We start from the raw sequence: 24,147 nt of genomic DNA, 5'->3' as shown, positions 1-24,147 counted from the left end.
GCCAGCTGCTGACATATCTTCTTAAATTGGAGAGAGAGAGAGAGAGTGCTCTTCGGCTGAAGATACTTTATTTGACAGGGCCAAGATATATTTTGGGGTTTGGGTAGAAACAGAAAAGAGCCAGTTAATTCACATTCCAGTCACCTCATCACCCAAGTTCTCTCATGTTCCTTGAAACAGAGGAAAATCAAAACAGCTGGCAATTTTAACTAACTCCAAGTCTATTGTTACCAACAATATGGTAACAATATAATGGGCATAGGACACAGAATTTCAAAGACTTTAATTCTGTCTTACTGAAATAAAATTTTTTTGTTTGTTCATTTGGGAAGTAAACTCTCAGGTGGTTTTATTTGCTTTTATACGTTGGAATATACTACTGTCCCCAACACTGGGGGCAAATACCGGTTTAATGCAACTAGCCCAGTGAACCATTTCTTTTATCTCCTTCTCTCCAGTTACTAAATAGCAAAGGAATTGTATAAATCTATTTTTAATAGTTACTATTTGGCCTTTTCAGACTGCTTTGCAATGTTGATTTCTTAGGGGGATATTAAACCTAAACCAAAGGGCTTTCACTGAACTTCTGCTGTGAAAGTAGAAATTGAAAATTGAACCTCTCTGTCTTGCAGCTAAATATGAACCATTAGTTAGAACTAGCTGGTATGAATAAGAGATAGTAGCAGTGCTTATGAATTCTCCTCTCTCTTCCTCTGTTACTCCATGATTAATTAAAGCGATAAGAAAAAGAAGATACTTCACATAATCCCTGGTGGGTCCAAAACTTGAATAACAAGTGTCCAGCTGAATATTTTATGTATTATTTTCTGTAACTGCTTTCACATTTTAAAGATGTGAATTTCAGTTAGGTAATTTAGAGTTAATTTTTTCTAAAGTTTCAATGTTTATTTGCTCTTGGCTCCTGTTGCCTATACGTGACCACTTATTTTTTCCAACTAGCCAAACTGTGGTGCTCCCAGCTGGATTCTTCAGACCATTTGCAGCTATTTTCTTCTTTCTGAAGGGTTATCGGTGGCTGGTTCCCTTATGATGCAGCTGATTCATTAAGCTGTCTTTAATTTTCCCTTTGTAGGCAAAGAGTCCTTTCCCTAGAGTGATTCCAATACTGCAAGTGATCTGATGCACTTAACATAGTGCTTTTAGTTCAGATATACTGTGCGCAGTTTGTCCTGCTGGTATTGGCCATCAGTTGGCTTTTGTTGAAGAGAATACTTGCAGATCAGTGTGGAATTTCTGTTGGCAGGCATGGAGGGAAAGATTGTTTTTCAGAGGTGCCTATGGATCCCAGAATCTTCCATTTGGAGATGGCCTCAATGTAAAAGAATTACTCTACAAATGCAAATACTTAAGACCAGAGTTTCAATAACACATGCCAAAAGCTGATACAAGTAAATGCGAGTTAGGAAAAATCAATCTTCCCTTGCTCTGTGCCTGCAAGTTTTCTTTGTAAGATGTTTTCAGAATCTCTTTACACTGGAATTAAAGGGTGCCTAGTTTATCATTCGACTCTTTCATCAAGGAGATGGGGGGGAAAAAAGGTATTCCAAAATCATAAAATGACAAAGTTCTTTTCTCAAAATCAAATGCATTCTTATCACAATATCATAGCAGTTAAGTTCGATCATGTTTAATACATATTTACCTGAGTGTTAGCAGGATGGAGCTATTACTCGGAATGGGAATGCCTGCTTTCCCTGTTAGTTGTTTAAAATACTGTGAGATCAACACAAGTGAAACCTGTTTTGCTAATGTGTTCCTGAGAGCAGTCCCCATTTACCAAGTTAATTGATATGAAGTCTGTACTGCTCCAGGCTGGCCCTTTCTCAACTTGACTGGCAGTGACTGTGCAGCATGTAGTGTTGAGCTCTCCCCAGCTGGCTGCAGAGGCCCCTCTGCGCTGCTGTGCCCTCCCTGTATACCTCTTGTCCATTCCAAGGATTCCAAGTCACTATGTGGGCCTTCCTCATAGGCCTTAATGTGAGTTGCATTTTGTTACGTTTTCATAGGAGGCTTTTTTGATTGTTTTTAATTCTGACCAGTGTAGCAGGGTCTGGCTTACAGTCTCCTGCACAAAGCTGCCTTTTCCTTTTAGATTCGAAATGCTTGAATTTGTTCATAAGGGTCCAGGTCTCCTTTGAACTCATGTGACCTCCTTGAGTCTGGAACTTTTTAGCTTTTTTTTTTTTAATTCTTTAAGAACTATTTCTTTATAATGTATTCAGCTATAAAAAGAGAGGGTTGCTTCACAGCCTTTCGTGTTTGTATTTTTATAACGTGATGCTAAGTATACTGTGTGTAGGTGGGCACAAAAGTGTGATGTTGGAAGAGTGCAAGGGCTTCTGGAAAGATGTTGGAGTGCTGATCTGTTGGCAGGTAGAAGAGCTGGATTGATGACTAAGTAGCACACTGACCCAGTCTGGGGAGAGATGTCATACCCTACAAAGAAAGAGTCCATACGAAGAGTGATCTGCCATGCATTGATAGGTGTGCCATGACAGAGAGCACTTTCTGGGCTTGTTGGCTTCCTTCTGTCCTCATTGTTCTTTGGTTTTGTCTCTTGTGTAGCTTTTCAATCTTTGGAACCCAAGTGCTCTCACTCAACAGCTATGGTTCCCAGCAAATTCAGGTTCTAACTTCAGCTGGGAACCTTTGTTGCTAAGGTAGCAGTAGCAGTAGATGAAAGTATGTGATTCGGTGTAGTGGTCTTTCCTACCTTGGGCAACATGAGAGCAGATAATGATTCTGTTGAGCACACCTCACTTGAGAGAGCATGACTACTGCCACTCAACTCATTCAACATGAGGTGTGTGATCTTCAGATAGAAAGTAATTAGGAGATGTTGAAGTAAGAATCAAGATCAATAAGACGTAATAATAAGAGAAATAATAACAAACTAATGAAGGGATACATTGCTTTTTCTTCTAATTTTGGCGGGGGGTCTGTAAAGTAACTGTACACTGAAATGCATCAGTAGTGAGAAAGGGGAAGAAGGGAGAAAAACCTCATGTGTAAAATGATTTTTCTGTAGCATACCAACTTCACAGATTTCATGTGAAATTTTCAATTTGTCATTCAGGCTTTGACATCTGATAGAAAATTTGTTAGTGTTGGCCTTGGTTGCTCCACTTCTGTCCATACACTTCCAGAAACTGGTCAGCCTCTGATAGTTATTGTTTTACCAGTTAAAATTGATCCCTCAATTTTAGTGATTCTGGAATGCTCACAGCCCATGGAAGGGAATGTGGTTTAGTCATATGAAGTGTGGCATCTGTGTTGTTGCTTTAGCACAGTTTTTTTCCTTTAAAAACATGCAGCTAAGTAATAATGAAGGAGGCTGTTTGTTTGCCTTGCCCTGTGCTGCTTTTTGGGTCAGGCTGCACCTTCAAGAGGAAGGGGAGAAGAGCACTCTTGCTGAGATTGACTGGGCCTTCTCACCTAGGGGAACTTCTGTCTGGAGAGGAGGAAATAGTAAGCAAGGAGCTTACGGAAGGGGTAGAAGATGGTTATGTTAAGAAGAGTATGAAGCAGACCCTGTGGCTGGATTTCCAAGAAGAGGAAAAGAAACAAAGATTATCTCCATCCTTTATTGGATGCGGGGGGAAACATGGTAACAGGCTGAGGGAAAGGCTGAGGTACTTAATGCCTTCTTTGCCTCAGTCTTTAACAGTAAGACCAATTGTTCGCAGGGTACCCAGCCCCCTGAGCTGGGAGATGGGGATGGGGAGCAGAATGAAGCCCTCATAATCCAAGGGGAAATGGTTAGCGACCTGCTACTCCACTGAGACATACACATGTCTATGGGGACAGATGGGATCCACACAAGGGTACTGAGAAAGCTGGCGGAAGTGCTTACCAAGCCACTTTCAATCATTTGTTGGCAGTCCTGGCTAAGTGGGGAGGTCCCAGTTGATTGGAAGTTAGCAAATGTGATGACCATCTACCAGAAGGGTTGGAAGTAGGATCCAGGGAACTACAGGCCTGTCAGTCTGATGTCAGTGCTAGGGAATGTTAAGGCACAGCTCATCTTGAGTGCCATCAAACAAAACATACAGGACAACCAGGTGATCCAGCCCAGTCAGCATAGGTTTATGAAAGGCAGGTCCTGCTTGACTAATCTGATCTTCTGTGACAAGGTGACCCGCTTACTGGACGAGGGAAAGGCTGTGGATTTTGTTTACCTGGACTTCAGTAAAGCTTTTGAGACCATTTCCCACAGATTCTCCTGGAGAAACTGGCTGCTCATGGCTTGGATGGGTGTCCTCTTTGCTGGGTGAAAAACTGGCTGGATGGCCGAGCCCAAAGAGTGGTGGTGAATGGAGTTAAATCCACTTGGTGGCTGGTCACAAGTGGTCTTCCCCAGGGCTTAGTATTGGGCACTACTCTGTTTAATATCTTTGTTAATGATCTGGATGAGGGGATCGAGTGGACCCTCAGTAAGTTTGCAGATGATACCAGTTTGGGTGGGAGTGTTGATCTGCTTGAGGGTAGGAAGGCTCTACAGAGGGATCCAGATAGGCTGGATCAATGGGTCAAGGCCAACTGTATGAGGTTCAACAAGGCCAAGTGCTGGGTCCTGCGCTTGTGTCTCAACAACCCAAAGTGGCCTGGTAGAAAAGGGCCTGGAAGTGTTGGTTGACAGCCAGCTGAATATGAGCCAGCAGGGTGCCCAGGTGGCCAAGAAGGCCAACAGCGTCCTGGCTTGTATCAGAAATAATGTGGCCAGCAGGACTAGGGAGGTGATCATCCCTTCGTACTCGGCACTGGTGAGGCTGCACTTAAAATACTGTTCAGTTTTGGGCCCCTCACTACAAGAAAGACATTGAGGTGCTGGAGCATGTCCAAAGCAGAGCAATGAAACTGGTGAAGGGTCTAGAGCACAAGTCTTATGAGGAGTGGCTGAGGGAACTAGGGTTGTTTAGTCTGGAGAAGAGGAGACCCAGGGGAGACCTTCTCGCTCTCTACAGCTACCTAAAAGGAGATTGTAGTGGGGTAGGTGTCAGTCTCTTTTCCCAAGTAACAGGTGACAGGATGAGAGGAAACAGCCTCAGGTTGTGCCAAGGGAGGTTTAGACTGGATACTAGGAAAAATTTATTCACCGAAAGGGTTATCAAGCACTGGAACAGGCTGCCCAGGAAAGTGGTTGAGTCACCATCCCTGGAGGTATTTAAAAGACTTGTAGACGTGGTGCTTAGGGACATGGTTTAGTGGTGGACTTGGCAGTGTCAGGTTTATGGTTGGACTCAATGATCTTAAAGGTCTTTTCCAACCTAAATGGTTCTATGAATTTTTCCTAAACACTGTGGGGACCTTGCAGTATTTGTTGCCATCCAGGCCATCACTGAAAGGGTCCTGTACTTAAAAGTGAACTAGAGAAAAAGGACCTGCCCTGTCAAGAGAGGGTAGGGAGGACAAGGATTTCTTTTTTTACATTTTAAGATAATCTCCTTTTCTTTTCTTCTGTTCTACCTCATTCTCTATTTTTAAAAATACTTTATTCCTGTTTATGTTCTGCTAGAACTGGCTTTGAGTTTAAAAGCTCTCTTGATGGTTTTGATATGCTAGCTATAAAGAAGAGATCTGAAGGGTCCTACCTCAAAGCTGTTGCTGTCTTGGGATCCCATTTAGACTTTCTCGTTTTAGAAACCTTACTAAGAGTTTTTAGGCTTAAATAAAATGAAGACCGCTTGTCACTATAATTGACACTTCTGAGTAAAACACAGTATCTATCTAGATGGAATCACACCCAGTTGAATTCAGTCTTGAATTAGAATTAGGTCTTCAAATTAATGTAAAGTATAACTGAGAGATATAGAAAAACCAGTGTGTGTACAAAAAAAAAAAAAAAAAAAAAAAAAAAAAGCAAAAAAAAACCCAACGTGAAATTATTGTAGATTTTAAATTAAAATAGACCTTCACTAAAATTTTTTAAAATCCAGTTTTGAGTCTGATTAAGAATTTTAATACAGAAATCACATTATTGTATTTGAATCAAGTACTGTAAGTCTTGCTTTCTTCTTAGACATGAATATTCAGTGGACACTAGGAGACCATACTTTCATTTATGCTCAAGTCTCTAAAGTTAGTTTAGCATTTTGCAGACTATATAATTTTAACAAATCTAGTTCACTGTCAATCAGAGGTACTAATCCTAAATGCTGTTGGCATGGAACACTTATTAATAAGCATCTTTATGAAGCGTATTAGAGGGCTTAAAAGTCCATTGGGTTTTCTTCCTGGTTTCTGCTATTTGGAGCCTTGTCAGTATTCAAAGTTGCACACACACACAGCAGTTTCATATACTGAAAATAAAAGGAGTTAGGATGTCTCCCAAATAAGGAAGAAACTGCCATCCCTTCCCCTGTGATGGTATTGTACTGCCGAAAATGTCGGAGTTGAGTGTTATAGAAGCCTTGCAGCCTTCTGGAACCTGGCAGAGTTCCCTTTGGAAAATTGTGACTGTCCTGGCTGAGTGCTTTTACTTCATCAGTCTTCAGATAAAGGAAGGGTCTCATCAGAGGCACGTGTTTTCCATCAGTTTTACTTGTACACTTCTTTATAGAAAGGGAAGAGGCATAAAAGTGTTTGGCTTAGGTCTTTACATTCAGTGTGCAGACAACTGCAGGTGATTGACAGTACCACTAAATCATCTTCCCAAATTGGGGATTGTGGCCTCTCGGCAATTCTAGTCATTAGAATTTCTTAAAAAAAAAAAAAAAAAAAAGAGGAGGGTAGGCTGGGGTGGTACCAGAGAATCAATATGTACTTGTCTAAAGAAACTTTGAATATCAGTCTGCAATTACTGACAGAGAGAGAGAGAAAGGTAGAAAGGAAGGGAGTTAGTGTGAGGGAGAGAAAGAAAGAAAAGGATGTTCACTATCGCTCTACCCTGTTATTTAATGACAGGCCATATATCTCTCATTGGTTTTCTTCAGGATTTAGCCCCCAAAGTAAAATTATTTTGTGCAAATTTCTGTTTTTTCCTGAAAAATTAATTTCAGCCCTCATGATTGGAGAGATGCCTGAAAATCTATCGGGAATAAAAATTTATATTTCAAGAATGAGAAAAAAATAATAACCTGAAATGTACTATTCTAGTGCTAGTGTTGTAAGTTTGGGGAAAAGTCACTACTTTTTTTTAAGCATTGGCATTCAACAGTTCTGAAAATATGATAAGCCTAACAGTGACAAGGGAATATGAAAATTTTAAGTACCAAGGAAGGAAAAGCCAATCCTGCCTCACCCCACCAAGAGAAGATGGAACACCTTCTTTTAGCCTAAAAACCTGATTATTCTGTTATGAAGTCATTCTGTGTTGTTATAAGTTAAATTTTTGTAGATGGATATACAAGATGTGTCTTGCTTTATGTGCTGCTCCCCTGGAAAGCATAAAAATGAATGTTTAAAAAAAGTTTCTTGGTAATTTTGAGTAGAGTATATATGTTAGTTAGGTGTTCTGGTGTAATTCCAACTGGAAAATTACATTCCCAGCCCAACATTTAAAAAAAAAAAAAGAAAAAAAAAAAAGTAGTTGTAGCATTTTTATTTGGATCTAGTTACTATTTATCCTTTACCCTAATTTTGCAGTGTGATTAACTTAATGTTAAAACTTTGTGTTTTTTACTCACAAGCAAAAGAAAAAAAAATAAAAATCAAACTTGCAAGTTTTTCACCTATGGGTCCTATAGATGGCTAATACTACTATAACTCTTGCATTTAAAGGAAAAAATACTTGCATTTTTCCAGTTACTTCATGCGCTTTTCTACTACTGCAGTTGTAGAAGATGTTACAGCTATTGATAATACTAAACTAATGGAAGAACAGAAGTGTTGGAAACCACAATTTTATATCACTGTTCGTTTACTTTTTTAAATACACTTAGTATCCCAGAGACTCCACATTTAAGCAATTGTTCAGTTGCTTGCAGCTGGCAAATTAAACAGCTCTATATTGTTATATTGTCTTATTCCATTACTGAATATATTATTACAAGATAATACATTCTGGTCTTCTCTTTTTTCACTCTTTCTCAGTGAAACGGCAGAGCCTGAAAGTTCAGATCAATGCAACAGATGACACCGTTTGCATGAGGTATCTTCGACCAAGTCAAAACACCAGACTAGAAGGTTTTGTCCTGGGTTATGGAAGCAACTTCTTTTCTAATCAGTACATTCCTTTACCTTCGGAAGGAAAAACCTACATAACAGAACTGGGTAAGGCATATTTGCTTTGCATGTTATTGTTGTCATGAATTGTGGCGAGAGTGAGGAGAATATGAACCTCTGGGTTTCTTATGTTTTATTTTTATTAGGTTGTTGCTCAGGGTTTCTTTGTGTTTATTTAAGGTTGCCTTTGAAGAATTTCAGATGAAAGTGGAATTAGGAGATCCTCCAAGGAGAACAAATCGTTCTTGTTGTTTGCAAGAGTTTGCTACTGGTATATGTTTTGAGGATTTTCATTGTACTAAGATTGTATTATTTGACCACATCACAGATCAGATGGGATGATTTGCCTGAAGTTGCAGTTATAAAATAGAATACAAGGGAGACGGGCATGTTTTTAACAAATAGTACAAGAAGCAGTGAAACAGTTTTGAGAAGTGTGTGGTTGATTCCATTTGGTAGAAACGTTCATATCAAAATGGTGCCTTTTCTGGCAGGGGCCTGTTCCAGTTCTACATGTTATAGAATAACCTATAACTTCTATGTCAGAAGTTACGGATGGAATTCCATGAGCTGTTTCAATGGAAAAGATTAAACCACATCAAGAATGTTAGAATCTGTTGCCTAGGATAGGGAGGAAGAAGGGAATTTGGTTTTCCCTTTCGCTTAGGGTTTTGTCAGTATGGGCAGGATAGCAAAATAGTAGAACTGGATTAGTTAGAATTGTCTGATAAATGATTAAAACATTGACTTATCAGGATTTGACCTTTTAAGAAATCTATTCAATCTCTGAGCATTTTCCTGTTTCTTTCTTTAATCTTTTCTAGCCTGAAATGAATCTGGGTTACACTCATCATGGTAATGCCAGTGATCTTGGCATAAAACCAGGGGGAAAAAAGGCTGCATAAGCATAGAAGTAACAATTGCCATCTTTTTGATGTGGTCAGTTAAGGCAATTCTGGGGGTCTGCTCCAGGCTGAAAAATACAGAATAAAAGAGAAAAAATAAAATGTTAGGTACAGAATAATTAAGATATTAGAGACTTTCATTAGATCGCTGTGGCAAAGGTTGACTTCTTCCTTTTCGTAAGTTGGTACGCCTGGGATCTCTCTGTAATTCTATCGCCAATCCAGTGTTTGAGTTCATAACCATCACTTAAGCTGTGTCTGATTTATGTGATTTATCCCATGTGTAACTTTTGAATCAACTCAGTAAGAATGGTGTACAGGATTTTCTGTAGAATACTGTGAATTGGGCATAAGTAATACCTGTGTAGCTGTATTGCAGGAGTAGTGAGGATTAATATTTTTCATGTACTCTGAGATCCTTGGAAAGAGGAAGAAGCACTGAATGTGATGTTATGTGTAGATCATCCTTCCTTTTTAAGAGCAGCTTTAATACCTAATGCTTTGTGAAACTTTATGAAACAGAAAGCTGAACATCATTTGGAATATATGGGATTTGCGTATTTTGTAACTTTAATGTTAAAAGCTAATGGCTGGAAATTGTGGACACCTGCCTTTAGTTCTGCAGTGCATCAGAGTGCTAGCCACATGCATATTCATTAAAGCTTACCATTAAGCAATCAAAATCTTGTAGCAATGAACACAGAAGATGAGAAACCCCATGACACATATAGCCTGTAATGAAGACATTTTTTCTAGTGTATCTGGCGAGGGAAAAGCACAAGTGTTGGGGAATACTCTCCTTTTCCTTTATAATTATTTTAAAGGAGAAATCTTAACTCAACTCATGCCAATAAAAGTTGTCAATCAGTTTCCTAGTGACAATCTATTAATGTGATTTCTGAGTGTTCAGTTAACTAAAAATGCAATGTGCAACATAATACAAAGGCTAGCATTTCCAACTTTAAGAAAATGTCATCTTTGAAAGGAAAGGAATAAAAGCTAACAATAATATGTACTTCAGGTTGCAATCATTTATGTAAGGCAATTAACAGTACATTTATTGGAGCTATTGCTTTTAGTTAAGATATTTAGGGTTAGATTATATACTTTGTGGACTTGTTTATTGGAGTTTGGAAGCAGAGAGTACATCATCTTGCCCATTTCGTTAGTATTAAACGTCACATGAAACTGCAGCGTTGACTGTGCTTTCCAAATATGTGCAGAACACGGCTAAAGGAAGAAACATCAGTTGTGCTTTTGGCTCTATTTTAGAGTGACTTCTGTGGCAGAGGTGAAGAGAAGACGGTGGTGATTGCTAGCATGCCCCCCCCCCCCTCGACTGGCTGCTGGCACGAAGTGGAGGAATTGCAGGATGGTTCTTAGTTTTAGGAGCAATGGGTAGGTTTTATTCTGGCAGCCAGAGAACTCAGCTCAGCACACACTTTACGTGGATGTTAGAAAAAATAAGGTATTGTAGAGGGACAGTAAAAATACTCTCAAGATACTTTCCAAAGATACAAAGCCCCTAGACCCTATTGCTGAAAAATCTTACATTATCTTTGTACTCCTAGTACATCTCCTATGTAAGGAAGTTGGCCTAGTATGCTATCTTCATATTAAAAAAAAAAAAAAAAAAAAAAAAAATTCACACTAAAATTTGTCAATTTTGTATTCTAGATATTCTAGCGATTCAGGTGCCACTGTACACTTTGCAAAAGGTCTTCAGTGTGTTCCACACATTTTTCCACAATCAGAACAACTAGTTTCATACAGAAACATTCACATTCACCCTGAGAACTCCTTCTTGGACCTCTCATGCCTTGGCTTATCTGACTTTTACAGAAAGCAGATGAACTTTCAGGCTGTCCTGAACAGTGGTTGGTTGTGGCTTTTACTGAACAGGATGTGGAGGGAGTGATTTCCAGTCGTGAAAAGACATTGTGGCCTGTTTAGACCAAGACTAATACAATTTAATGCTTCTTTCACTCCTGTCAGTTTTAGTGGTTCATGGAAAGAGAATACCTTTCCCAATCAGTTTAGGGACACTTTGATCACAACCTTGAATTGGTTTGGTATCTGAACTGTAACGATTAGAAATGGAGATTTAAAGGCACATGTTAGTTACTAAAAGGTATGTTTTCTCAATGGATTAAGGAACATTGCTTTAGAATATAATCTCTTGAGAGAGTGAGTAGATCCAGGAGAATGGATATCTGTATCTAGACAAAAGTGGATCTTGTCCTAGTAGTATTAAAATTGTCTATTCCATGAAGATTTGTAAGTGAAAATGGTACAGATATGCCATCAACTGTAGATCCTACTCAAAGAAAAAAAAAATAATTGATTAATCTAGTAGTTAGGCCAATGTAAGAAAGCATAGAGACTTTGCATATAAATCATTCATGATTCCCTCCCTAAAATGCATCAATCCTTTAAAATGTCCTTTGTCTTTTCTAACAAACGGTATAGGGCTACACAGCAGAATGAAGTGCCTTGCAGACGTTTCCTTGATTTAGCTCTGCATGCCTGGTTTTGTTAATGGAGCAGCATAATCTGTATTCTGCTTGGGATAGTTGTCCCCGATTGGAACTGGAGTACAGGGAATGAAGCAACAACTTATATATATTGCTGTCTATATTGTGTCATCTATTTAAAAGATACCTAAGGCCAATGACTTCCATATTTCCAACCCTGTCACTGTTGATTAAGATGAAATTTATTGTCAGGTTTTCTGCTGGGTTACACACGTCTTATGACCCTGTTCACAATAAACTTGAAGTCAGCAGATTTATTATTTTATGAAATTACATGTGTGTATGTGCATATATTTTAAAAGAAATTAATAAGGACATGATCTTTTCTGGGATTTCCACAAGAGATACATGGTTTTGTACAACAAATGTACAAATGTATTCCCTACGTTTCATCCATTAAAATATTCAGCACCTCACTGCAGTAATTCTTATCTTAAAATATTTATTTTTCCTTTCTTTTGCAACTAAAATAATAACCGAGCCAGCAATTGCGCAACATTATCCATGTATTGAGAACTGCCTGCAGAGGGCATGTACAAAGAGAAGAGGGTTCTATTGGATTTCCTGAACTTGTAGTGAGCTTGTGCCAGCAGCAAACTCTTGGGCAGTGTCATGCATTGCTATATAGATGAATGCATATCACAGTGAAGGGTAAGTGACAATGATGAGGCAGCATCAAGGTTTGGTTCAAAGAAGTATGCCTCTTTATCAGGATACAAGACGTGTTTTGTGCGGAGTGTACTTCATGAGCTTACATGACAGCAACGTTACTATTGGTTATGGAAGCTCTTCAGACTGTGTCAAAAGATATCAAAATGTAAATTCAGCTGGACTAATAAATAAGTTGAACAGACCCATTCAAAAGTTATGAGCTTGATTTAAACTTTTATCTAAATCTGTTCAGTGTGCATGACTCAAAGAAAGAGTATTTCCTTGAGAAATTTGTGCTAGTTTTTTCCAGTTTGGTTAGGAAGATTGCAAGTCAGCCTCCTTGAGTTTGTTGATACTGTTGGAGGAACCCAAAAAATTGAGTGGAGACATGAAAAGTTTGTAAGAATTAACAGCAATTAGCTAACAGAGTGAGGAAAATTAATTTCCTTTTCAGTTTCTGAAATCAGCTTAGAGTTGGGCCATCCTTTGGCCTTTCCTTTACCTGAGGCAGATTGTACAGTGTAAGAGGAGAATGTATTGGCAGTCCTGCTTTATAACAACCATAATAAGTGATGGGTGAATTTTGCATATGTACATAGGGAAGAATTCTAGTATCACCTTGAACGCATTTTAAAAATTATAATTCAGGGATGTGTGCTAGAGTAGTCCTTAGCTAAAAGATCTTGCTGTGCAGTTTCTTATGTATAATCAATTCTTCACTGCTAATGTTAGCTGAGCCTAGTGGACTGGATGACCTGGAGGAGGTCAGCAGCTGCACTTTCATTTAGGCAAGTGTACTGACCAGCAGCAGGTTCATTCACACCAGCCTCTTTGTCCCCCTTCTCTTGTCTTTTCCCATTCTTGTTACACCACGATACTTTTGATCCTTCCCTTTCTCCAACTTTGGCCTTTGCCCTTAACAGCATCCAGTAGAACATCTTTAGCAATCTCTTAATTCAAATTAGGGAATTGCAGGCTGAAGCAAAAAACCACTTTGATTTCTGAATCTGCTGGTCTGTGAATTCTAATGATGCATTGTAACACTTCATTTTAAAATTTATTCAAAGTTCGTCAGTTCATTCTTACATTGTTTTGCTTTCAACTGCATTTCTGTATTGGCTGAACCCTGAACTGAATTAAAACGGTATGCTTGAACACAGGCAGAATTTGCTAGCTTTTTGTGGTGTATGTTAGTTGCCTGCTGCCACTGATTTGGTAGCCTAGCTCATGGCTTGTGGAAGTAAGTGTTCTCATATATTAATTTGATGTGTCAGTGGCATGTATTTTTGTTATATTCTCGTTGTCTCCTGCAGCTGTTAAGGTGGATAATAGAAGGTGGGGTTTTTTTCAATAATTTTATATCATTCATATTACAGAATCTTAGTCAAAACAGTTGTTTATTTTCTATTATAATGACACCAAACTGCTGGTTTATTTCTGTGCAACTTTGCAGTCTTTGAAATGTTTCTTCTGTGGTAAGTTGTAGACATACCTGTGTGTACATATAGTGTGTGTGTCTTTTAGGCTGTCTGGGTGAAAAAATACTGAGTAATTGAAGGAGTTCAGAAAACTATTTCATCTAATTGGTGATGGTTCGTTGAGCTATAGTAGACTTGATGTTTAAAAGCTAAAACATAATGACTGAATGCTTCTAATATTTTTGAGAAGTGGGAGGAAAGGGTGTAAGAATATGTACTGAATGCATATGCATGTGTCTGCTGTATGTATCGAATGCTGTAGATACAAATACTGTTGCTTTACAAATACTAGTGCCTCAGGTGTGTGACTAGTCTTCCCTCCTGTTTCAAAAATCATTTGGTTAGGTGTATGTCCTTGCAGGAGTGTTGTGTTTTGGTCCAAAGTGGCACTGCTTTATTCAGCTGTGGATATTTAAACTTGAAAGAGCAATTCCAGTGTCATATTGGTGCCTCTCAGCTGAATTGTCACAACAACCCATGTTTGGGGAATTGTAACACTAAGAATTAGGCATGGATTTGTTGACTAGCACTTTTGTGGTACATCTGGGCATTTTCCTGTCATACTTTTTGGCTAAAGAATTGAAGGTGATCACTTTGGACTTTATTTCTGATCTGCAACTTCAGGAGGTTTATAAAGAAATAGCTGTGTGCCAGCTGAAAGGAGCTCTTAGCCATGACATTTGTCATTCCAGGCTTAATAAAGGGGGCTAGGCAGTAACAGCATCAAAAAAGTGGATTTATTATGTTAGTCTTATAGCAGCAGCCCTGTGTTAAGCACCAAGGGAACTGCTAAGATTTTCATAGGAAATTTGCAAATGAGTTAAGTTTTAACTTGTTAAAGTTTGCATTGTTCTGTAGGGATCCTTCATGTATGAGGTTCTGGATCCTTACAAGATGAGAGACAGACAGATCTGTATCTTGCATCTGTTATCATATGTATCTCTGTTATATACTGATGTATGTTGAAATGATTTCTGGGGGCAGATACTGGATTTGTGGATCTGTGTCCAGATATTTGAACATTAACTTTAATTGTGTACCTATCATTTTCTTACTAAACACAGTTCATTCAAAATAAAAAATAGTCAGCTGTAAACAGGATTGCCTATACTCTGTGATTTAATTTTCTTTTACTAGAGGTCATTTTATTTTAGAAATGCACTTTTTGAATATATTTCAATGTAAATAGTTGATATACTGTGTGAATCATAATGACACACAGAACCCCATATTTTTATGGGTCTGGTGGTCAACTTCCTGGTGCCTACCTCTTATTTCAGCAGTCAATTTAATTTATCCCTTAAGCATTAAGATGAAGTAGCACAAGCTAAATTATGGTTTTATTTAGGTTTCAGTACTTAACATTTTCTTTTTCTCCTCCTGTGTTACTCACCTCTCCCCAAGATTCCTGGTTCTTATAGACACGGATCTGTAGAGCAGATTATGCACATACAGACATCATAAAAGAACACAGACAATCATAAATAGTTCTTGCAACTGGATAAGAGTTTAATACATGAGTGAGGCAATGCTTTAAGCCCCTAAAAATGAATTGGGTTGTAGTAATATCAGATGATTTTCATGTTGAGATGATGGATGACACATACATTTCTCAGCAAGAGGACTGAATCAGTGTGAAAACTCAGTGGTCTTCTGAACTTAATAAGAGAAATGTTAAATTAAAACTAAGAAAGAACTCTCACTTCTAAACCTGAATCGGGGCTCATTATATGAGATTAAGCAAGCTGTCTGCCTTTCTTGGTTTTAGTTTCCTTGGATATAGAATGTATGTCTGTCCAGAATAAAAGCATTTCAAGGCCTGTGTTCTTCAGTCCATGCATAATGCTTTGATACTGTGCATCAAACAGGTGAATTTAAATTAAACTACAGTCGCTGAACTCTTAACACCTGTATTGTAGCATGGGTGATTCTACTCAGGAATGGCAAATTATGTTTGGAAATTAAGATATATTTTTAGTTAAGTTCAGAACAGAATTTTAGTGTTATATCCCAGGTAATGAGTGGATTCCTGATAATTTCAAATTCTGATTTTAGTTATAATATTCATAATATTTTCTTAAATTCAGTGGTTCTAAGCCAGACAAGTGGTACTTTTTAAACCTGTCTGGTTTATAGCAGAGCTCTCCCAACATCTAGTCTTAGCTTGTTTTCCTAAATACTTCCTTTCATAGATTGTATTAAATCAGAAAAGCCTTGATTCTCTGGGAAATGGGGATGTGTTGCATTCTTTATTAAGGCAACGTTTGCTAAATCCACAGAAAAGCTTAATGAACAGCACCCAACACAAAATATTCCTGCTGAGCCCTTTGTTACAGAAAAAAAATACCTGTTAGAATGATTCCTGATAAATACCAGGTTTTGTAGCTCTGAGGTGTGCAGGGAGACATTTACAGTCTTTGTTTGTTACCACATTTTGTTTAACAGATAATCTATTTCTACACTGGTACACATGCCATTTCAGACTTCATCCAGAATGAATTTTTCCAGTGATGGAGCAGGGCAAAACTAGCTGTTTCAAACCATTTTGGTAACTTTCTTTCACAATCTTTGGACATTTTGTTGATGAAAACATAAATTTTTGCAGTTTTGAAGACTGTAGTTCATGAGCTCTCAAGGTGATGCTTGAAACTAATTTTGTTGAGGTTAAGGTTGCTCAATACTTTTTGAGAGTTACAGTAGCCTCACAAGTGGGCATGAATGCACAATAGAAAACTGGGATTAAATTACAGGGAAAAGCAAATTATTTTAATGTGTCACTTATTTCTGGTTTTAGGTCTCAATACAAAAAATGTCCAGATGATTGCACAGATCCCAGAAGAACTGTGTGCCTCCCTAAATATTAAACAGATTTTTTGTAAATGAAGAGGTATTTGCATTTTGGGGTTGATCTTTCTTTTTAACTAATTCTTTTTCCACACTGCTTTGAGCAGCTGTTTTCAATGCTCATCTTAGTTATGTTTATATTGGGTGCAGTAGAAACCCATTACAAAATAATAATTAAAAAACTGAAGTGCATTCACAGTATAGGTCTCCAGTGACTTAGATGCATAGAATCAGTGAAGTTAAGTTAGAGTGGGTTTCCCCACACTGGCACAGCATTTTTAGTGCAGCAAGCTTTTGATCTATTCAGTACTGGTTGTCCTTCCTCTCTCCTTACAGAAATCTGGATGTAAGAGAAAATTGAATGATTTCTCAGTGGTTCTGTTTAACTGGTGCTCTTCAAGGTATCTGTTACACTGAGATATGCAGGAAATTCAAGCTCTCACTCATAGATACAGATTTAGATAAATGTATCTAAACTAGACTAGGACTTTTACATAGAGTAATCCTTTTTCCAAAAAAAAAGTACCTAAATAGTTTTGATCGCTATATGGTGAGCCAAATTCTGCACATGGATATCCCCTTAGAAGCTCCTATGACTTCTTTTCTAGTGTTGCACTTCGGTGAGACTAGACCGTGGTTTTAAATGAAGAAGGGCAGAAATCTCTGACATCTGATGTCAAGAATAAGGGAAGATCTTCTTTCCAAAGATGAATTCCCCAAACTAAAATCACCATTTAAACATTGTTTTAATCTATTTATTATTTTAAGCTGCAGGGTGAAGTTATCTGCCTTTCACTGCCAGAAACATGAATATATCTGAACTTTTGGCCTCTTACCATGTGTGTTTGTGTCATCCAGACTGCATCAGATGTCTCTGAAACGTGTTAGAGTTTGTGTAAAACTTGGTTTGCTTAATTTCATTATGTTCTATGAAGGCTAGTATTTTCAGTAGTTTTCCAAGCTGGTTCACAACTGACACCCAGCTAGCAATGACCCTGCATCCTTTAGAATAGCTGCAGTTATTGTGTACTTTAAAAGAAACTTAGGCCATTCAGGTAAGACTGAATTGAAAGGCAAAAATTCTTGTCTTTGGATGGGCTTTTCGGGTTTTTTTGCTATGTAATATGATCTGTTAGCTTTTTTGAAATGAAGCAGTTGAACCTTTTATGGGAAGTGGTGCACAAAAGTTTGAAGTAGATTTAAGGTGGAGAGAGATTCTTTCCTGTAAAGAATTAAAAAATATTTTGCAAAGGTTCATTTTTCCTGGGAGAAAATGCATACGGTTTTAAGATCAATAGAAATATAAATGTCAGAAAGTCTGGAAAATACAATTTGTCTCTGAGATGAATTTATTGAATAAGAAAATCACTTAAACTGTTGCTTTCCTGTTGCATGCAATGTTATTTCTAGTGTAACAGTACCAAGAGATTCCAGTAAAAGTCACAGCCCTTTGTGGGTTTTACACAAATATTAGTCCCTTTCTCTTAAATGTTAGTAATTTTACTTTCATAAAGAGTATTCAGTACTGTCAAAGCATGTAATAGTTAAATCTCATAATAAGTCTCAGGAAAAAGTATGTAAACCTAACTATAAAACAAGCCAGTAACCAACGTGGAGACTGTCTTAAGCATGTCTGACATTGTGTTGTTTCCTGCAACCAGACAATCATGCAAATCTTGAGTGATTTAGTATTAGTCTGTTGTGGTATGTGCTCCTAAATGATTGATGCATTTTGTTTATTCTTTTTACAGTAGGACAGCTCTTTACTGAGAAACTGCTTACAACAGAAAACCTAAGGTGTATAGCCTGAAACAGAATACAGAAAATATTGTAGGAAAAGTTCCACCAGCTCCTGTGAGGAGTAGATATCTCTGGTTGTACTTTGCAGGCTTTGCCCTCTTATTACTTCACCTGTTTTACTTTTCTGTTTTGCCATCACCTCTTCTTCTTCATCTGGGTTTTCATTACCCTTCACTTTTCAAGTAGTGTTTGCATTGAAATGTTACATGAATGTCCTGCCATGTTCACCTATTTGTTGTGTCACAGTCAAAAAGAATTGCCAAATCTTTTGTGCATGGGTGTATTATTTTTCCTAATGGCTAGAATATTTCTGAATGATTGGTGAATAAACATTAAAGCAAACATGCTTAAAGATCACAGAGATTGGATAACATGTCAAGCATTCACTGAATATCAGACTTTCCTTATTAATTATTAGGCTAATCCCTTTCTCAGATAAATAGCACATCTGTACTAATTGCTGCTTTCTTCATTTACAGATGCAGAGCCACGGTATTTGGTTTCAGTAAGACCAGCACGCATTTCAAATAACAAGAAATCTTGTTCAGGTATTTTACTATTACTGCATCTCTTTCTTCAAGTAGTTAAAGGAATACAGAATCTTTATTGGGGTTTTCCTGACAAGATATTTTAACTGTAGGTGTCTGACTGGGATGCACAAATTCCGTATGTGGGAAGGTAAAATGTAGCACAGTATTTCCTAGTCAGTAATTAGTCACACATGTGGTGTTCAAAACATGAAGAAGTATCTAAAGTTTGTTATTGGAGAAAGTTCTTTCAAATGAGAATTTAAATTTAGAATACTAATTTCTGATGTTTAAAGAGGTCACAAGTGCATGCAAAAAAGGTGAAAGATTTAAAATACAATGATCTGGTGTATTGAAGTTAACTCTTCCAAAACTACCAGTAAGGATTCCTTCATCTGTGGCCTAGAACAGGTTGCCCAGAGAGGTGGTAGATGCCCCATTCCTGGAAGTGTTCAAGGTCAGGTTGGATGGGGCTCTGAGCAATGTGATCTAATTGAAGATGTCCCTGCTCATTGCGGGGGGGGGGGTGGGGTGGGGTGGGGGGGGTGGTGGTGGTGGACTAGATGACCTTTAAAGGTCCCTTCCAATCCAAAGTATTCTGTGGTTCTGTGATCTTTATATGATTTTTTCCTAATTTCTGGTAACTGCTTGGGATTAATTTCTTCTTGCTCTTGGCCAGATGTAAAACAGTATGTCTGGAAAGATTTTGAAAAGTGATTGTCATAGTTTAAACCCAGCTGGCAACTAAGCACCACACAGCTGCTTGCTTACTCCGCCCCAGTGGGATGGGGGCGGGAATAAGAAGGGTAAAAGAATACTCACTGGTTGAGATAAAGACCGTTTAATAGGTAAAGCAAAAGCTGCATGTGCAAGCAAAGCAAAATAAGGAATTAATTCACTACTTTCCATCGGCAGACAGGTGTTCAGCCATCTCCAGGAAAACAGGGCTCCATCACATGTAACAGTTACTTGGGAAGACAAATGCCATCACTCCAAATGTCCCTCCCCTTCCTTCTCCTTCCCCCAGCTTTATGTGCTGAGCATGATGTCATATGGTCTGGAATATCCCTTTGATCAGTTGGGGTCAGCCGTCCCAGCTGTGTCCCCTCCCAACTTGTGCACACCCAGCCGACTTGCTGGTGAGGTGGGGTGAGAAGCAAAAACGGCCTTGCCTCTGTGTAAGCACTGCTCAGCAGTAATGAAAACATCCTGTGTTATCAACACTGTTTTCAGCACAAACCCAAAACATAGCCTTATACTAGCTACTGTGAAGAAAATCAACTCTATTCCAACCAAAAGCAGCATGGTGATTTACCTTTCAGATGCAATGTATATATATAAAAAAACCACAAAACCAAAAAAATGCCCAATGCACTACTTGGACATTACTAATTTTTGTGTCTACAGAAACTGATTTACAGAACAAGGTTCAGATAATTGACTTTTCAGTCCAGCATACAAAGGTGTAAGAACAGCTGGTGGTGTAATGCTAGCTAGGTATATGGCAAGCCTTTTTAGTAGTGAGAATAGTTAAACTGGACAAATTACCAAGAGTTGTGGTAGAGTCCAAGTTGCTGGTATTTTAAATTTACAAGTGAAGACTGGTTACATTTCTAGAAGAGGCACTGTAGTTCAAACTGCGATTAATACAGAGGAGTTGTATGGTTTGTGTTCATATAGATCAATGTAGATGATCACCAAGGTAATTCCTGGTTTTATGGTGTATAAATCATTGCAGTCTCTAATGGGGATCTAATGGCATAATAAGAGTCAAAATCATATGTAGATCCTCTGAGCGTGATTTCAGGTTATATGAGAGCTTGTTTTTTCTTTTCCTTAAAACTCACATATTTTCCATGTTTCCTCAAAAGGTGATCTAGAAAGAGATTTTGCTGTAGTTAGTGGATTCGCCAGATAGTGTGGTGAATGACCCAGCTGTTTAAGTTTTTCTTTAAAAATGGAGAAAGAGTATAGGAACTGGTCCAGAAAATATGAAAATTATTCAGACACTTACCCTTGTGGAAGTATCTTGTGTTCTACAGCATTTCAAAGCTTGTCACACTTCCTCTTAAGGGTAGAGTGTGGTGGTGTTTGTTTGTGGTGTTTTTGTGGCAGCATATTAATCATCAATATAAAGTAAAAGCTGACATGGTTAACTTTTCTAAATGTTCACGCATGCATTGGTTGAAAGTACAAATCAGGCTTTCACTGGGTCTTGTTAAGTGAAGAGATATTAGGGTTCAAAAGGCATGAAAAGAAGGTTAGTCAGATCTGTTACACAACAGTGAAAAATATAACCCTTAGATCAGTAGCTTATAAGCTTTTAGGGAATTTGTGGTCACCTGTACATTTTGAGGAGGTACAGATCCTTTAGATTTTGAAGTATGTAATATAATATAAAGGATGTATGAATTTCCTTTCGTTAATCATCTTTCAAACACCAAAGGTTCTCCTTGGGCTTGTAGCAGTCCACAAAGTACAGGTTCAAAATAATTGCTCTAAATCATTTCTTCATTTCCAACTATTAGCTTTTAAACTTTATTTAAAGAAAGCTCTTTTACCACATGAGACTTGTGCTACGTCATTCAGAGCAAAGCTAAAGTTAAGTACCATGCAAAAGCTGAACATTTTCAATGTAGTAGGTGGTTAAAAGAGAAAAATGCCCCCAGATACAAACACCAACTCAGATTTGCCTACGGTTAAAAGCAAGAAATTTTTGTAGGTTTTATTTTACTCTTGATGAAGAATGCTGTAGTAAGTATGAATTATCTATGGGCATAGTTGCAGTGTTACTAAGAATCCTGCCAAGAAGTTACTATTTCTGTCACACACAAAGATAGACTTCCTAATGTCCTGAAGTCTGTGTAACACCTTCTGTGATGCAGTCCAAGACAGACAGATGTTTGAAGTTAATTTGTATATAGCTTATTCTTATACTAAGCATACCAAAACCACCCACTGTTCATTTTCAAAAACTAGGTTTAACTGGAACATAGGCTGAAAAAAATAGAAATGGTGAAAACTTGTAATAAGACAAAATTGAAACAAAGTTTAGTAAACAAATCTCCCTCCTTCTCACCAAATAATAGCAAGAATTTCTTTAGGTTTACCCTGGATCTGCAAGTCTGGACATGAAGTCTTACAGTTTCTTCCTAGGTTGAAATAATGCTGTGCAAGTCCAGAGGTGACCTAAAAAATAGTCTTTTTCAGGCTTATGTGTCTGACACCTGCTTTGTAAAGCAGTCTCCTAATCTGTGCTTCTCCTGCCTGCTAGCTGCATCCTCCCTTCCTTTATGCCAACTTTGTTCTGCATTTCTTTGCTGTGTTCATGCTCAGTTGGCTTCAGAGTCAGAGCAGTCTCCCTTCCGTGCAGATGTTTCACTTGCCTCAATGAGAAGCCAACGAACAGATCACAGACACTGTCTCTGCCCCCTTTTTAAATCATACTTCAGAAATAGTGACCGTGAAAAAGAGAGAGAACTGTTGTACCTTTCCCTTCACGTTTAGAAGAGAAGTAGGTCTTTATTTACTTCATTATCCAACTGCAAAAACTTTCCCTTACATAATGCAGGAGAGAGAAACTAACTTGTAATTGGAATTATATGTTTCTTATGCAGGTCGGACCAAGACTCAAAAGCCTCTGCAGCTGGTAGTTGGCACCCTCACCCCAACCTCTGTGTTCCTCTCTTGGGGCATCCTAGTCAACCCTCAGCATGACTGGACAGCAACAAGTAACTGTGCTAGTGACAGGTAATGTAACAGAAAACTGTTTTTTGTGATATCATGATTTAATTCAGGGTAGTTGTCTGGGGTGGCTGAAATAAGTTTGACAGCGGAAATTAAGAAGTTGGAAGCAATAGTTCTGAATGTGAAGTAAGTTTTCTCATTCACTTAAATAAGTGTTTTGCAAGTCTTTACTGGTCTTGAGTGCAAATTTAGTCCGACATCTACATGCTGAAGTACAAATCTTGCTATTTCACACTAGATCCTTTGTTCTTCTTGCACTAATGGCCTTGGCTCTACCTTCATTTGTATCTGGACTAACTGAAAGAAACCTTGTTAAATTATAAAAAATATGTTGGTTTAAAGTTGGCCAAATAGAAGTAAAATAAGTCTTCCTGTGCTGTGGTAGGGGAATAATACTTTGTTTTAATGCTATTTGATTTTTGTTTCCTCTATTTGGTCTTAGCCCTACACTGCTTTCCTGATACTGATACAGTATAGCTTTCATTAATTTTATATTGTAAGTAAAAGACCACTTCTACTATAACACTTTTGTTTTGCTGTAATTATTTAATGAGTGATACAGTATGTGGGGAACTCAGGAAGACTCACCAAGTAGCAGTTTCAAGACAAGTCATAGTGCTGAGTAGCTTCTCAGTTAACTGCATCATTACATTTTAAGTAACTCTTGGCAGATGAGTAAAATTCATCTGCTGCAATTATTCAATTTGTAATACAGGTGCTTTTCCTGCTCTGTCATTTTGGTGTTCTCTTTGTGTTCTTCCTTTTATGACAGAAGAAATTTTTTGTCTTCATTTACATAGTTTGAAGCTCTATTCAACTCAGCAGTGTTTTGTAAAACCAAGAAGAAACTTTGTTCACCCATATTTGGGGTGCATCTACATCTGGTTTGCAGCTATCATCTTTCTTTTTTTTTTTTTTTTTTTTTTTTTGAATGCATCTTTGCATAATTGAGAACACTTTATTTCCCCCTATCTATCTAATTTTGTAGCTGTCAAATTTAGACTTGAATCTGCTTACTTTGGTGTTGATAATAAAACTCCCATTGATACCAACCATTACACTGGATGTCAAACACAGATTATGTTAAAAAAAACAACCCATGTAGCCAATATGACCTTTTTCTTACTTCCCAAAAGTTGTGGAATAACCCTTTTCAAGCTTCAAAAATTTCTCATGAACAAATTTGGACCTTCATCACCAATCAGAATTTCAAACAATATTGAAAAAAAATTAACGTTTATTGGGAAATTGTTGTAGAATATTGGGAAATGTCGAAGCATGTAATTTAATTGGGTTTTTTTCAGTAGAAATAAAAGTTGGGTTAGGCTTAAATTTTGCTTTCTCAATCAAGAAAGCAGCAAGTATTTTCCTACAGTTAGAAATCAAAGAAATGAGCTGATCATGGAGGAGCATGTAAAATTTCTGGCCCCATAATGATTTTTAGCATCATTTTTACCTTGGAACTTATCCTCTCTGT

General features: G+C 37.8%; 1 protein-coding gene across 30 annotated transcripts in view; it reads left to right on the top strand.

Annotated features, from left to right (window-relative positions):
- Positions 1 to 24,147, top strand: part of ABI3BP (ABI family member 3 binding protein) — a 168,547-nt gene that overhangs the window by 18,334 nt on the left and 126,066 nt on the right. For all 30 annotated transcript variants that reach the window (XM_049824783.1, XM_049824779.1, XM_049824771.1 and 27 more), the window contains exons 2-4: positions 8,053 to 8,232; positions 18,876 to 18,944; positions 22,541 to 22,673. In XM_049824783.1, coding sequence (XP_049680740.1) covers positions 8,053 to 8,232; positions 18,876 to 18,944; positions 22,541 to 22,673 — 382 coding nt within the window. The remainder of the gene's footprint in view (positions 1 to 8,052; positions 8,233 to 18,875; positions 18,945 to 22,540; positions 22,674 to 24,147) is intronic.

The sequence above is a fragment of the Accipiter gentilis genome, chromosome 21 (genome assembly GCF_929443795.1).
Source record: "Accipiter gentilis chromosome 21, bAccGen1.1, whole genome shotgun sequence".
Taxonomy (NCBI): Eukaryota; Metazoa; Chordata; class Aves; order Accipitriformes; family Accipitridae; genus Astur; species Astur gentilis.
Note: the sequence above shows the minus strand (reverse complement) of the source record. Positions and strands in the feature narration are given on the sequence as shown.